The sequence below is a fragment of the Hylobates moloch genome, unplaced genomic scaffold (assembly GCF_009828535.3).
Source record: "Hylobates moloch isolate HMO894 unplaced genomic scaffold, HMol_V3 SCAFFOLD_18, whole genome shotgun sequence".
In the NCBI taxonomy this organism is placed as follows: Eukaryota; Metazoa; Chordata; class Mammalia; order Primates; family Hylobatidae; genus Hylobates; species Hylobates moloch.
The window spans coordinates 32,827,764-32,840,096 of record NW_026652293.1 but is presented as its reverse complement, the minus strand read 5'-3'; the positions used below and the strand labels follow the sequence as shown (position 1 = coordinate 32,840,096).

Genomic DNA, 12,333 nt, shown 5'->3' with positions numbered 1-12,333 from the left:
AGGTTGAGGCTGCAGTGAACTGTGATTGCAGCACTGCACTCCAGCCTGGATGAGAGAGTAAGACCTTGTTTTAAAAAAAAAAAAAAAGAAAATTTGATTAATAACTAAGACATAGCAAATACTTTTAAAATACTAAGTCCTAAGATATAATCTAATAAATAAAGTATTTGGCTTGTAAATAAGGTGTTAGAAGATAACTAAGGTGGTGTTAGTAGATAATCAAATATTAACTACTCAAGTGTTATTTGATAACCAAGGGATTAATTTAAAACCAAGATCTTAGCAGATACTGGTTAACCAATGACTAAGGCAACTGTTGATAAGGATTTAAAGTAACTTTTTCCTAGGGGACTCTTGCATGTATTAGAGGGGGGTTGGGAACAGCAGAAAGCTGATAAAGTCCACAGAAATGCAGGGCTAATTGGGAGCGTAAAGTCCTCAGACAGACTCTAAATTTCTGGGGAAATGGGCTTGCTCATCTTTGGTTTCCAGATAGGGCTTAGGCAGGAGCAGGCATGGAGTTGGTGCTCCAAAGGCTTATGACATAATTTAATTTCATTTATTAAGGGCCTAGCACTGTGCTCAGGAGAGGGAAGGGAGGGCAGTTTCTTAAGTGATGGGAATAGAGTGTGATAAGTAAGTGGTGTATGAAAGAGAAGGCTCCAGGGGCTGCCAAGGCGGAGTGGAAGGGAGAGCAGATGTGTCAGGGAAAGATGAGGGTGAATTTAGTCCTGGCCATGTTGAATTGAGGTATCTGTAGAGATGCCCAGGAGGCAGGTGGGTGGGAGTCCTGCATGGATATAGAGATTTGGGTGTCAGCAGGGTGTAGATGGTGGTCAAAAACATGGGAAAAAATGAGCGGGCTACGGAAGGGTATGTGGGGTGGGAAACTAGATCAGACTAGAACCCCATGGAAGACCAACAGGGAAGGGGTGGATAGAGAAGGGAGAGACATTGACACTGAGAACGAAGGAACACTTAGAGAGATGGGGGAAACTAAGAGCAGACAGACACAGGAATGCCAAGGAATGAGCAAGTGCCAGGGAGAAGAGCAGAGTCTGCAGTGTCACATGCAGCTGAGAGGTTAAGGAGGACAAGGTGAGAGACATTCATTGGCTTTAACGATAAGGCACTAAGTGGTGGCCTTGGTGAGCACAGTGAGGGGAGGCATACATATGGGTGGTGGAGACAGTGGGTATGGAGGGAGGAAGGTAGCTACAGGAGACTGTGGTTCCCAGATGTCCAATGTGAACATGTGTGCAAGCTGGGCTTCACTGTGTGTGTGTGCATCCACACAAGCACATGCAGAGCTGCAGCTAAGAGGAGGGTGTGTAAGGGCAGCTGAGAGGCCACCGTAGGAGGGGCTGTGGTCACCCCATGGACAGCCTTCACTTTACTTTTGTTAGCTTTTGAGAAGCACCATGAAGGGAGACTGTGAAAATCCTAAGCACAGTTTAACCTTTTCATTGTCCAGTGAGAAAACGGAGGACAGCAGAGAGGAAAGAATTTGCTGTGAGTCATGGGCACAACCAGAACTTGAATCTGAGTCTCCAGACTTCTAGAAGAGTGACCTTAGATAAAGTACACCTGAAATTCTTATTGGCCAATGAATTATCTACCAGTGACTCTGCCCATCACCCCATTTTTTTATAGTATTTTGCTCTGTTGCTTAGGTTGGAGTGCAGTGGCGTGATCATAGCTCACTGCAGCCTCAAACTCCCAGGCTCCAGTGACCCTCCTCACTCAGCCTCCCGAGTAGCTGGGACTATAGGTGTGCACCACCACACCTGGCTAATTTTTTGATTTTTTGTAGAGATGAAATCTCACTATGTTGCCCAGGCTGCACCCCAATTTTTAGCCACCTTTCCATATTTATATAAAGGTGAAATATGGATCTGACACACAAAATTCAAACATTACAGAAACTTAATGAAAATGACTCCTGTTATCCTACCTCAGCCCCTCACAGACAACCACCATTAAGAGTTTGGTCTATTATTTTTCCCTCTCTCTTTCCCTCCCACTTAACACTGTAAATTTTTTAAAAATTTGGGACAGGGTCCACTCCCATTGCCCAGGCTGGAGTACAGTGGCGCAAACACGGCTCACTGCAACCTTAACCTCCTGGGCTCAAACAATCCTCTTGCCTCAGCCTCCTGAGTAGCTGGGACTACAGGTGTGAGTGACCACGCCTGGCAAATTTTTAAATTTTTTTGCAGAGACACGGTCTTGCCATGTTGCCCAGACTGGTCTTGAACTCCTGGGCTCAAGCAATCCTCCCACCTCTGCCTCCCAAAGTGCTGGGATTACAGGCGTGAGCCACCTAATGCACCCAGCAACATTTTTGTAAATTTTTAATAAAAACATTACACTTGTTCATACTGGTTTTTCCGGTTACGTGCATGTGTTCATTCTGTTTTACAACTTATCGTTTTTTCACTTTTGGACAACTTTCTATGGTAGCATATAGAGACTTCATTCATTCATTTTAATAACCATATTAGTTTATAATTTGAGGCAAGGTCTCCTCTGTCACCGAGGCTGAGTGCAGTGGCATGGTTACGGTTCGCTGCAGCCTTGACCTTCCAGGCTCTAGCAATTGTCTCGCCTCAGCCTCCTGATAGCTGGGACTACAGGCATGCACTGCCATGGACAGCTAATATTTTTTTGTAGAGGCGGGGTCCCACTATGTTGCATGGTGGCATGTACCTGCAGTCCTAGCTACTCAGGAGGCTAAGGCTGCAGTAAGCTACGATCGAGCCACTCTTCTTCAGCCTGGGCAACAGGCTGTGACCCTGTCTCAAAACAAAAAGCAAAAACAAAAGGTATGAACATTTTGTTTTAAAAGATATTGCCAAATCACCCTCCAAACACTTGTGCCAGTTTATCGTACCACAGTTTATGTGAATGCCCATTTCCTCGCATCCCTGCCAACCAGGGGTATTATCATTAAAAAAATCTTTCAGCCGGCCGTGGTGGCTCACGCCTGTAATCCCAACACTTTGGGAGGCCGAGGCAGGCAGATCACTGGGTCAGGAGATCGAGACCATCCTGACTAACACGATGAAACCCCATCTCTACTAAAAATACAAAAAACAAAATTAGCCGGGCGTGGTGGCGGGCGCCTGTAGTCCCAGCTACTCGGGAGGCTGAGGCAGGAGAATGGCGTGAACTTGGGAGGCAGAGCTTGCAGTGAGCCAAGATTGTGCCACTGCACTCGAGCCTGGGCAACAGAGCTAGACTCCATCGCAAAAAAATATATATATATATTTCCAACTTCAATGAGGCTAGACATCTTTTTGTATCCTTATTATGCATCTATAGTCTTCTGTGAACTCTCTATTCATCTCCTTTGCCTATTTGTTATTGAGGTGTACTTTTGGCTAGTGGATTACTCAGTGAATTTTTTTTTTTTTAAGATGGAGTCTCTCTCTGCTGCCCAGGCTAGAGTGCAGTGGCGTGATCTTGGCTCACCGCAATCTCTGCCTCCCGGATTCAAGCTGTTCTCCTGCCTCAGCCTCCCGAGTAGCTGGGATTACAGGCAACTGCCATCATGCCCGACTAATTTTTATATTTTTGTAGAGATGGGGTTTCACCATGTTGGCCAGGCTGGTCTCAAACTCCTGACCTCAGGTGATCCACCCGCCTTGGCCTCCCAAAGTGCTAGGATTACAGGCATGAGCCACCGCGCCCAGTCATGCCAGGCTAATTTTTGTGTTTTTAGTAGAGATGGGTTTTCACCATGTTGGCCAGGCTGATCTTGACCTCAGGTGATCCGCCCACCTCGGCCTCCCAAAGCGCTGGGATGACAGGCGTGAACTACCGCGCCCGGTCACTCAGTGAGTTCTTATTGGGCAATAATGATTGGCTTAACCAAAGGTCTGGCAGCCTTTGTACCAAACTGATAGCACTATTTACCTCTAGGGAAGGAGACTATGGGAAATGAGGATACTTTCATTTTTATTTTATATCATGAGGTATTGTTTGGATTTTTACAATGAACTTGCATTTCTTTTGTAATGAAGAAAATAATACAGAGGAAATAACAACAACTAAACCTTTGGCCTGGATTATCATCGGCTGGAAATTCATGTTGGATGCAAGTTTTTATTGATAACAAGTTATTTTTTGGTTTATATGCAAAAAAATGTTTATTGAATGCCTCCTATTTGGCTGGTACTGCCTAGGCACTTTCACAGGTATTTCATCCTAATCCTCACAACAGCCCTATGAGGTAATAATTGGTCCCAGTTTACAGAGGCCTTGGGTGGGAGATTATTGCTTGATATACTTCTATTTGCCAGCATTTTTGTTGGCAAGACATTCGTATTGGCTGGTGATTCACTGGTCAAGAGCTCTCATTGGCCAGGAGTTCCTATTTGTTGCTGTAAGATTCAAATAATCAAAATACTAGAATTTTTCCCCCACAAGAATGATGGGACCAGTGACATAAGAGTGAAGGAAGGAGAGTCAGTGGGTCTCTCCCTTTGAAGCACCATTTGAGTTTGCATTGGTCAGCCCCACACAGGTGGGCGGGATGAGGTGGTTGAGAAGGAGATGCAGTGGTTATAAGTCTTCTCGCTTCAGTAGGATGAGCTTCCTCACGAGCGCTGTGATCTGGGGTCTGACCTCCTCCACTGACACAGTTGGGTCCCAAGCCCCTACCACCTTTCCATCTGGGGCTACAAGGTACTTCCAGAAGTTCCAAGTGGGCTCCTTCCCAGAAGTCTCTAGAGAAAAAGGAAGGAGAGCAAAGTGTGCTACCCTGTGTACCCTCTCCTGGGACTTCACTCTCAGTGTCCATCTTTCCCTGGTGGCAGCTAATTCTGATGCCCAGTCCACACCCCAGACCACTCCAACCAGAATCTCTGCGGATGAGGCTCAGGCATCAGCATTTTTCAAAAGCCCCCTGGGAGGTTCCAAAGTGGGGCCAAGGTTGAGAACGACTGCTGTACGATTCTGTGACGTGCTTGATAAAGTGGTATCAAATCCTCTTTTATTAATGACTTCAAACCACTGAATAGTCTACACCCTATTCTCTAATTCAGTTTTAATGGTTTCCAAATGTTAGTCCATGGACTAGTTTCATCAGAATCACTGGGGGTCAGGGGAGTGCTTAAAATAAAGATTCTTGGGCCCTGCTTCAGTAGGTCTCAGCCTTGTGCATTTTTAAGAGCTCCCCAGGTGCTTCTAAAAGCAAGGCCGGGTTTGATCTATAACTGTGCGAACTGGGAAGGAACTAATAAAAGAACACAGAGAAAAAAATAAACATTAGGACTGAGCCACAGAGGAAAACGCAAACCTGCCTCAGTAAGGGACCTTTTGTTTGCTGCACTGTTGCTTCTCATTTACCCCTCCAGGTGAATGGGTTGCAGGGTGGGGTGGTGGCGAGGGATACAAAGGCCACCAGAAGCACGGAATGAGAAAAGGCAAAAATGGGGCCTCCAAAGGAGAAGGCCTGAGGGAAGAAACAGGGTCAGAACGGCAAGCTTAGCCCATGACCCCATTCTGTGGCGCTGAGGCTTCTGCAGCTGGAGAAGGGATCTAGTTCTCAAATATTAAGATCTGGTATTTTAGCTCAGAAGGTCTCCCTCCATGGCCTACAGACTCCGCCACTGACTCAGGGTGGAGATGCCTGTCCGCCATCTTGGTCAGCTTTCTCCAAGCAGGTAGCATCCCCTGTCTATGCCTTGGTTTCTCCATCATATGTCCATAAACTCATCTAGCTCACACTGACTTAAATGTCTCCTTCTAGGAGCCCCTGAATGTGAAAACAGGATCCCAGAAAAGTCCAAAAGAGTGACTTCTGAGGGAGAAGTGAGAGGCAGCAGGTATGGAAATATTCTTAGGCAGGAATACCCCTCAGCTTGTACCTGCCTCCACTCTCCTCAAAGATTAGTGCTGGAACAAAGCATCAGTCCACCTGAGAGAATCAGGAAGGGGAAGGGGCCCCAGGTCACGCAACCAGTCAGTGGCTTCTGCTGCCCAGGGAGCCATGGCCTCAGCCAGCTGAGGGAGGTGTGAGGGGATGAAGAGACCAGGACTTACGGGCCAGGTACTTGAAGGCAGGATGGGCACCAGTACCGGTGACTGCAATCTTGCTAAACATGGGGAATGAGACACTGTAGGTGCGGCGGGCAAAGCTCTCAATCTCCTTGTTGCTGTCAGGCTCCTGTTGGCCAAACTGGTTGCAGGGGAAGGCGAGCACGTTGAAGTGGTGGGGACCCAGGTCCCGCTGCAGCTGCTGCAGGGCTCGGTAGTGCTGGTCTGTGAAGCCGCACTCGCTGGCCACATTCACCACCAGGGACACCTGTATGACAGAAACAAAACAAAACAAAGCCCAGACAAGCCAGTGAAGAGGTATGAACCTGTACATGCCCTGACACGTCTCCACATGTGACTCCCTCAACAGTTAATACTGCCTCACACATACAAGAACACTGTACACATATGTAAATGTGTGTCCAGTGCTCTCACACATACACAAACACATGCACACAGGCACATATGAAATCAAACATTCAGGAGCTTACAGATGTGTGCACACATACAAGAACATCTGTGAACATAAGTATACAACATACATAAATAGGTATGCACATGTGCCATGATACAAACATATGTTAGCAAACACCACACATGCCCATACACACAGCACATCCACAGACAGAGGCACACATACTGGTGAGCACATACTGAGAGCTGATAAGAGGGGGTACAAAGGCAGACCTGGGCTCAATTTTTGGCTCAGTCATCTAGCACTCGCCACTCTGCAGTGTGTCAGTCTCCCTTCTAGAATGTGAACCTACTGAGGGCAGGAGCTATGTCCACTTCATCTCTGGGCCTGGCATATGAAAAAGTCTTGGTAAGTTTCAGCTGAATGAGTAAGTGTGCACACAAACACAAACGCCTGCATGGGAACATAGACAAACACAGGTTTTCTTGACAAAAGAACCCTCATAACCCCAGGGCAATACCTTTTTGTCCCCCTCCTCTCCAGAGAACCAATACCACTTTTTTTGTTGTTGTTTTTGAGACAAGGTCCCTGGCTGGAGCAATGGCATAATCATAACAGGACATCCCCCCAACAGTTTGCAGTCTCAAACTTCTGAGCTGGAGTGATCCTCCCACCTCAGCCTCTCAAGTAGCTAGGACTACAGGCATGTGCCATCACGCCTGGCTAATTTTTTAATTTTTACTTTTGGTAGAGACAGGTCTCGCCATGTTGTCCAGGCTGGACTCAAAAACTCTTGGCCTCAGGCAGTCCTACCAACTAAGCCTCCCAAAGTGCTAGGATTACAGTCATGAACCACCATGCCTGGCCTACCACTTTCTTTTATCACTAGACTAATCCCTACATTTATTAAAGCCTTGAGGCAATAAATATAAAGCTGGCTAATGGAACTTGATTATAATACTGTGATTAGAATTTTGGCTTAAATGCTATGTTTTTAGCTTCTAGGTAGATATTATTAAAGGATTTTAAACGTTACCCTGTGCCTAGGCAGCCTAGCCCTATCCTCCATAATTGACATCTGGGTCAGATAATTATTTGTTGTTGGGGGGATGTCCTGTTTATTTATTGTCAGATGTTTTTGGCAGTATCCCTGGCCTCTACCCACTAGATGCCTAGTCTTGACAATCAAAAATGTCTCCAGACATTGCCAATTGTGCCCTAAAGGGAATAATCACCCCTAGTTGAGAACTACTGGGCTAGACGATTGAACTACTGAGCTGTACCTCCTGTACCCTACCTCCACCAGGTGAGAAAGGACCCATGCCTGGGGCCACTGGCTATTAGAACAACCTCCTCAATTTGAGGTCAGCATACACCATACTCTGCCTGGAATGGTGAGAAACTGGGACTCTTAACTCCCTTCCTCAGTTAGGGTTCTTCCTTTTTTCCCCCTGCTGGATCCCTGGGCAATGAGAACATTAAAGCTTTTTAAAATTATTTATTTATTTATTTATTTATTTTTTAAGACAGGGTCTTGCTCTGTCACCCAGGCTGGAGTGCAGTGGCGCGATCTTGGCTCACTGCAACCTCCACCTCCTGGGTTCAAGCAATTCTCCTGCCTTAGCCTCCTGAGTAGCTGGGATTATAGGCACATGCCACCATGCCTGGCTAATTTTTGTATTTTTTTAGTACAGACGGGGTTTCACCATGTTGGCCAGGCTAGCCTCTAACTCCTGACCTTGTGATCCACCCGCCTCAGCCTCCTAAAGTGCTGGGATTACAGGCATGAGCCACTGCGTCCAGCCAAAGCTTGCTTATTTTTAACTCACACCTTGCATGTCTGCCCACTCTTTTGGAAGGGGGAAAATCTGGCTTCTAGTTCCATCCCTGAAACCAAAAAGCTTGGTCCTTAGAAACCAAAACACAGACAGACACACCCAAGTACACACAGTTAATTTACATATGTACATATACAAGCACAGACACAGACTCAGATTTGTACACAGAAGTAAACAAATAAACCATTCACAAACACACACACTACACGTAACCCCACACATTCCCAAGTGGTCACCCATTCATCCATACTGGTCTAAATGACTATGGTCCCAATTAGCCTGAGCGCATCAACCATGTCAATCTTGCTCATGACTATGTCATCAGAGCCGGACCCAGTGTCAGACATGTAGTAGGAGCCAGTTAATGTTTGCAGGTGAAGGAATGAGCATATTGCCCAAGCAGCAGGCCTAGCTTGGGTTAACTCAGCACCAATTACAGCTTTTCTGGACTCACTGTTCCCTGGTTTACTGCTGAACTTGGCAACTAAGAGCATAGACTCTGCGCTGGACTGTCTGGGTTCAAATTCTAACTCTCTTACTAGCTGTGTGACCTTGTTCTATTTTTGTCTTAGCACTTACTACTACTAGGAATTACCTTGTGCATTTCTCAGTTCCTTGTTTATTGTCTCTTTCTTCTCCTCACCCCATATAAGCTCCACTTAGTGGAAATGTATCTGTTTTGTTCACCACTGTATCCCCAGGGCCTGACCTAGTATCTAGTTAGCATACAGTAGGTGTTCAGTAATAAACAACGAATTAAGTAGCAGAGCTGGTCAGAGGCTAAACCTGGGGCTCTCTGGTGAGCTGCCCTAGAGAGAACAGGAGGCCTGAATTGGAACGGGCCCTGTTCTTGGTTCTTTGCCCAGAGTTCTAAATGAAGTTCCTGCTGGGATCCACCAAACACAGGTGCAGAGCACTGTACAGTTTACTAAGTGCATCCACGCCATCATCTGATTTGAAACTCACGACACTCTGGGGGACAATCAAGACAGGGATTACTGCCCCCAAGACTCCCTAGCATAATCGAAAATTTCAAGGCTTATAGAGTACTGGTCTTCACTAAAGATGGTGTTGCTCCCAGGAGAAAAATGTTGACATCTATTTTTGTGTGGTTCATCCAAAACTGGACGCTGGCCCACCTGTTCATTAGATTTCAACTCCCCAGCCATTTCACACCAGTCCCCAGGTCCATCCCGAAGAGGTCCACTCCGGGAGTTCTTCACTGCACATAATGTGACACGCAGGCTTCTCAATGTAGTGTTCAAGGTCCCGCCTGCTCCCTTACCAATCCTTTCAGCCTCATCTTCCACCACTCTTAGCCTCCAGCTTTAGACTCTTTGAAGCACAACAGCTGGAACTCCTGGCTCCCCCCCCACTCCCCACCCTTCTTGCTGTTTGCTTCTTAGTCTTGCTAAAATCCACTCGTATTCAAAGACTCAACCCAGATACACTTCCTCTCCGAAGTCTTCTCTGAGCTTAGATTCCCTCTTGGTAAGGAGGGGGCAATTAGCCTGGATGACTCTTATCTGTGCCCCTGAGCTGCCATCTAACGACTTGGCCTACAGAGAACCCCGGATGTGGCGGTGGGGTTCTCTTCCAGGCCCCGTCTTTCTAGTGTAGTATGACCTTGTGCGAATGCCTGCCCTCTCTGCGCCTTTGTGCCCTCTCCCAAGGATGATTCGTGTGAAGTCTCCGTGCATCTGAAATAACTCCCTCTGCCCTGCACATAGATCTCCACAGTGTTCTTCACTGGACTCCGAATCAGCCACTCCCCGTTCCAGATGCAAAAAATGGGGACGGGAGAGGGAAAGGCCGCACGATGCTACGGTTACCTTTTTCACCCGTGTATGGCAAAGGCTGGGCAGTGGTGCCCGGCCTTCCGGCGAAGGTCTGGACCCCGCTGCCCAAAGGTGCCGGTAGCGAAGTGGGCGCCGACTGCGAGCGCTTCGGGTTCCTCCGCGCCAGGGCCGTGCCACGTAGCCGCGGGCCGGGCCGGGCGCGGGATGGGGCGCCGCGCCAGAGGTCACGGCCGAGTGGGGCGGGGGCCGGGGTTTGGCGGCCGCGCGGCTGGGGCGTCCTCGGAGCCACACCGCTCGGGGGCCCGGGCTGGGGGGCGCCCCCAGCAGGCCCCGCCAGGGCGAGTCCGGGCCCCGCGGCACCCCAGACCTCGCGCACTCACCGAGCCGCGGTACTTCTCCAGCGACACCAGTTTGCCCCGGATGTTGACCGCCTTGAAGTCGTAGAAGTCCTGCTCCTGCTGCGCGCAGGCCGCAGCCCACAGGAGCAGCCACGCCGCTGCCGCCGTCGCCGCCACCATGGCTTGTTCCCGAGGTGGCGGCGTCGCGAGGGCAAAGACGGGGCGGGGGGATCCGGCGCGGGGGGCGGGAGGAGGCGGCTCTGGCGCCGCTCGGCCCGTAAGGCAGGACGCGCCCCGTTCTCGTTCTCCTCCGCAGGCGGTGGATGTCTGGCTCTGGACCTCAGTTTCCCCGTCTGTCCTGAGGCAGCGCCCCCCTGCCCCGGACCCCAGAGCCAGGGTTTCAGGATTCTGTCCCCTGAGACTGGAGTTCGTTTCAGTGAGGCTCCCTCTTGTCCCAGGAAGCAGCGATTTGGCAGGGACAGGGAGGCAAAAATCCGAGAGCTCAGCTTCTCATTAGTGCAGCGGCCTTAGGCTGGCCTGGTCACGCCCCCACTCCGACCTCAGTTTCTCCACATGTTAAGTGGAGCTAGTTGGTATAGGATGGAAGTAATAGAAAAACGGGTGCGAAACACTTTTAACAGTTGAATGGTGCCTGCAAACTTCAGGTGAATGAATGCATGTTCCCTGAAAGTGATGGCTGGGAGAAGAAGAGAGGACCGAGGGCCTGTTGCAGGTTAGGTTCCTGGAAGCAGATTCTGAGATGGAGATTGGAGTGCAGGATGTTTATGAGGGAGCACCCTTGGGATCAACACGCGTGGGAAGGATGGGAGGGAACAGGAGTGGCAGAGGGGGAAAGTAGTGAGCTCCATACAGGCCCCAAGACAGTTTTAGCTGACTCGACAGGGACTCTGGAGCTAGAGTAGCCCATCAGATGAGCTAAGATGGCCAGGTCACCCTGCCTTTATCAGTCCTTGGATGTGGGGCCACCTGGCAAGTGGGGCAACAAGGGCCAAGATGGCCCTGTCTGTGGAGAAGCTGACATTAAAGGCTTTGTGCTAACAGCACTCCTAGTAGCTGGTGTCTGTCCTAAGTCCTCAGTGATGGGGGATCCGGGCAGCACATCACAATGTCTCTCCTGCTCAGAAAACCCCTGCTGAGCCCATGAAAGGTCAAGCATGGGGCTGGATCTTGTATTCACAGGCTGTGAGTTTTTTCCGGAAACTCACAGGCTGGTGTGAGAGAAACCAGGTAAACTGCAGATTTCATGTAATGTGGTAAGGGCTAAGCACTCCTGTGGTCATTCAACAAATCTTCCTGAGCACCTTTTCTATGCCAAGTTTTGTTTTATGTGATTCTTAGGCAGGGATGAACAGGAGGGCATGATCTCTATCCAGGGAGACACAGGAATTAAATAATGTATAAATAGCTCTAAAATTACTATTGTGGTGAGTACCACCTAAACTAGCCTGGAGGGCCAAGGAGGGCTTTCCAGAAAAGGGGAGATTTGAGCTGAGCTCTGAAGAATGAGTAGAAATTGGCCAGGATGAAGCAAGGTACAAGTGCAAAGGTCCTGGGGGGAAAGGAACATGGTGCATTGAGTAACAAAGAAGGCTCGTTTGGTTGGAACAGAGAGGACAAAGGATGAGAGGGGAAGGTGGAGAGGTAGGCGGAAGTGAGATCACACAGAGCCTACTAGGCCACAGTAAGGACTATGGTCTTTAAACTAAGAAATGAAGGTTCTTTTTAGCAGGGAGGTATCACAATGAGTCTTATGTTGTAGAAAGATCTCTTTCGACAGGGCCCGGTGGCTCACACCTGTAATCCCAATGCTTTGGGAAGCCAAGGCTGGAGGATTGCTTGAGGCCAGGTGTTCAAGACTGGCCTGGGCAACATAGCAAGAA

At 48.7% G+C, this 12,333-nt stretch overlaps 1 protein-coding gene across 1 annotated transcript; it reads right to left on the bottom strand.

The window, feature by feature from the left end:
* Positions 1 to 3,928: 3,928 nt before the first annotated feature.
* On the bottom strand, positions 3,929 to 10,651 carry GPX7 (glutathione peroxidase 7). Its single transcript, XM_032137214.2, has 3 exons — positions 10,475 to 10,651; positions 6,049 to 6,310; positions 3,929 to 4,730 (listed from the first exon to the last, which is right to left on the bottom strand). The coding sequence occupies exons 1-3, from the start codon at positions 10,610 to 10,612 to the stop codon at positions 4,567 to 4,569; spliced, it is 564 nt and encodes a 187-aa protein (XP_031993105.1). The 5' UTR covers positions 10,613 to 10,651; the 3' UTR covers positions 3,929 to 4,566.
* Between the last annotated feature and the right edge of the window lie 1,682 nt (positions 10,652 to 12,333).

What these genes read in the sequence shown, in the direction of transcription:
- GPX7 (XM_032137214.2), bottom strand. Translation starts at nt 10,612, where the DNA reads ATGGTGGCGGCGACGGCGGCAGCGGCGTGGCTGCTCCTGTGGGCTGCG. An exon ending in TGGAGAAGTACCGCGGCTCG is followed by an intron (nt 6,311 to 10,474) that starts GTGAGTGCGCGA and finishes TCTGTCATACAG; the next exon opens with GTGTCCCTGGTGGTGAATGT. An exon ending in TGCCTTCAAGTACCTGGCCC is followed by an intron (nt 4,731 to 6,048) that starts GTAAGTCCTGGT and finishes CTTTTTCTCTAG; the next exon opens with AGACTTCTGGGAAGGAGCCC.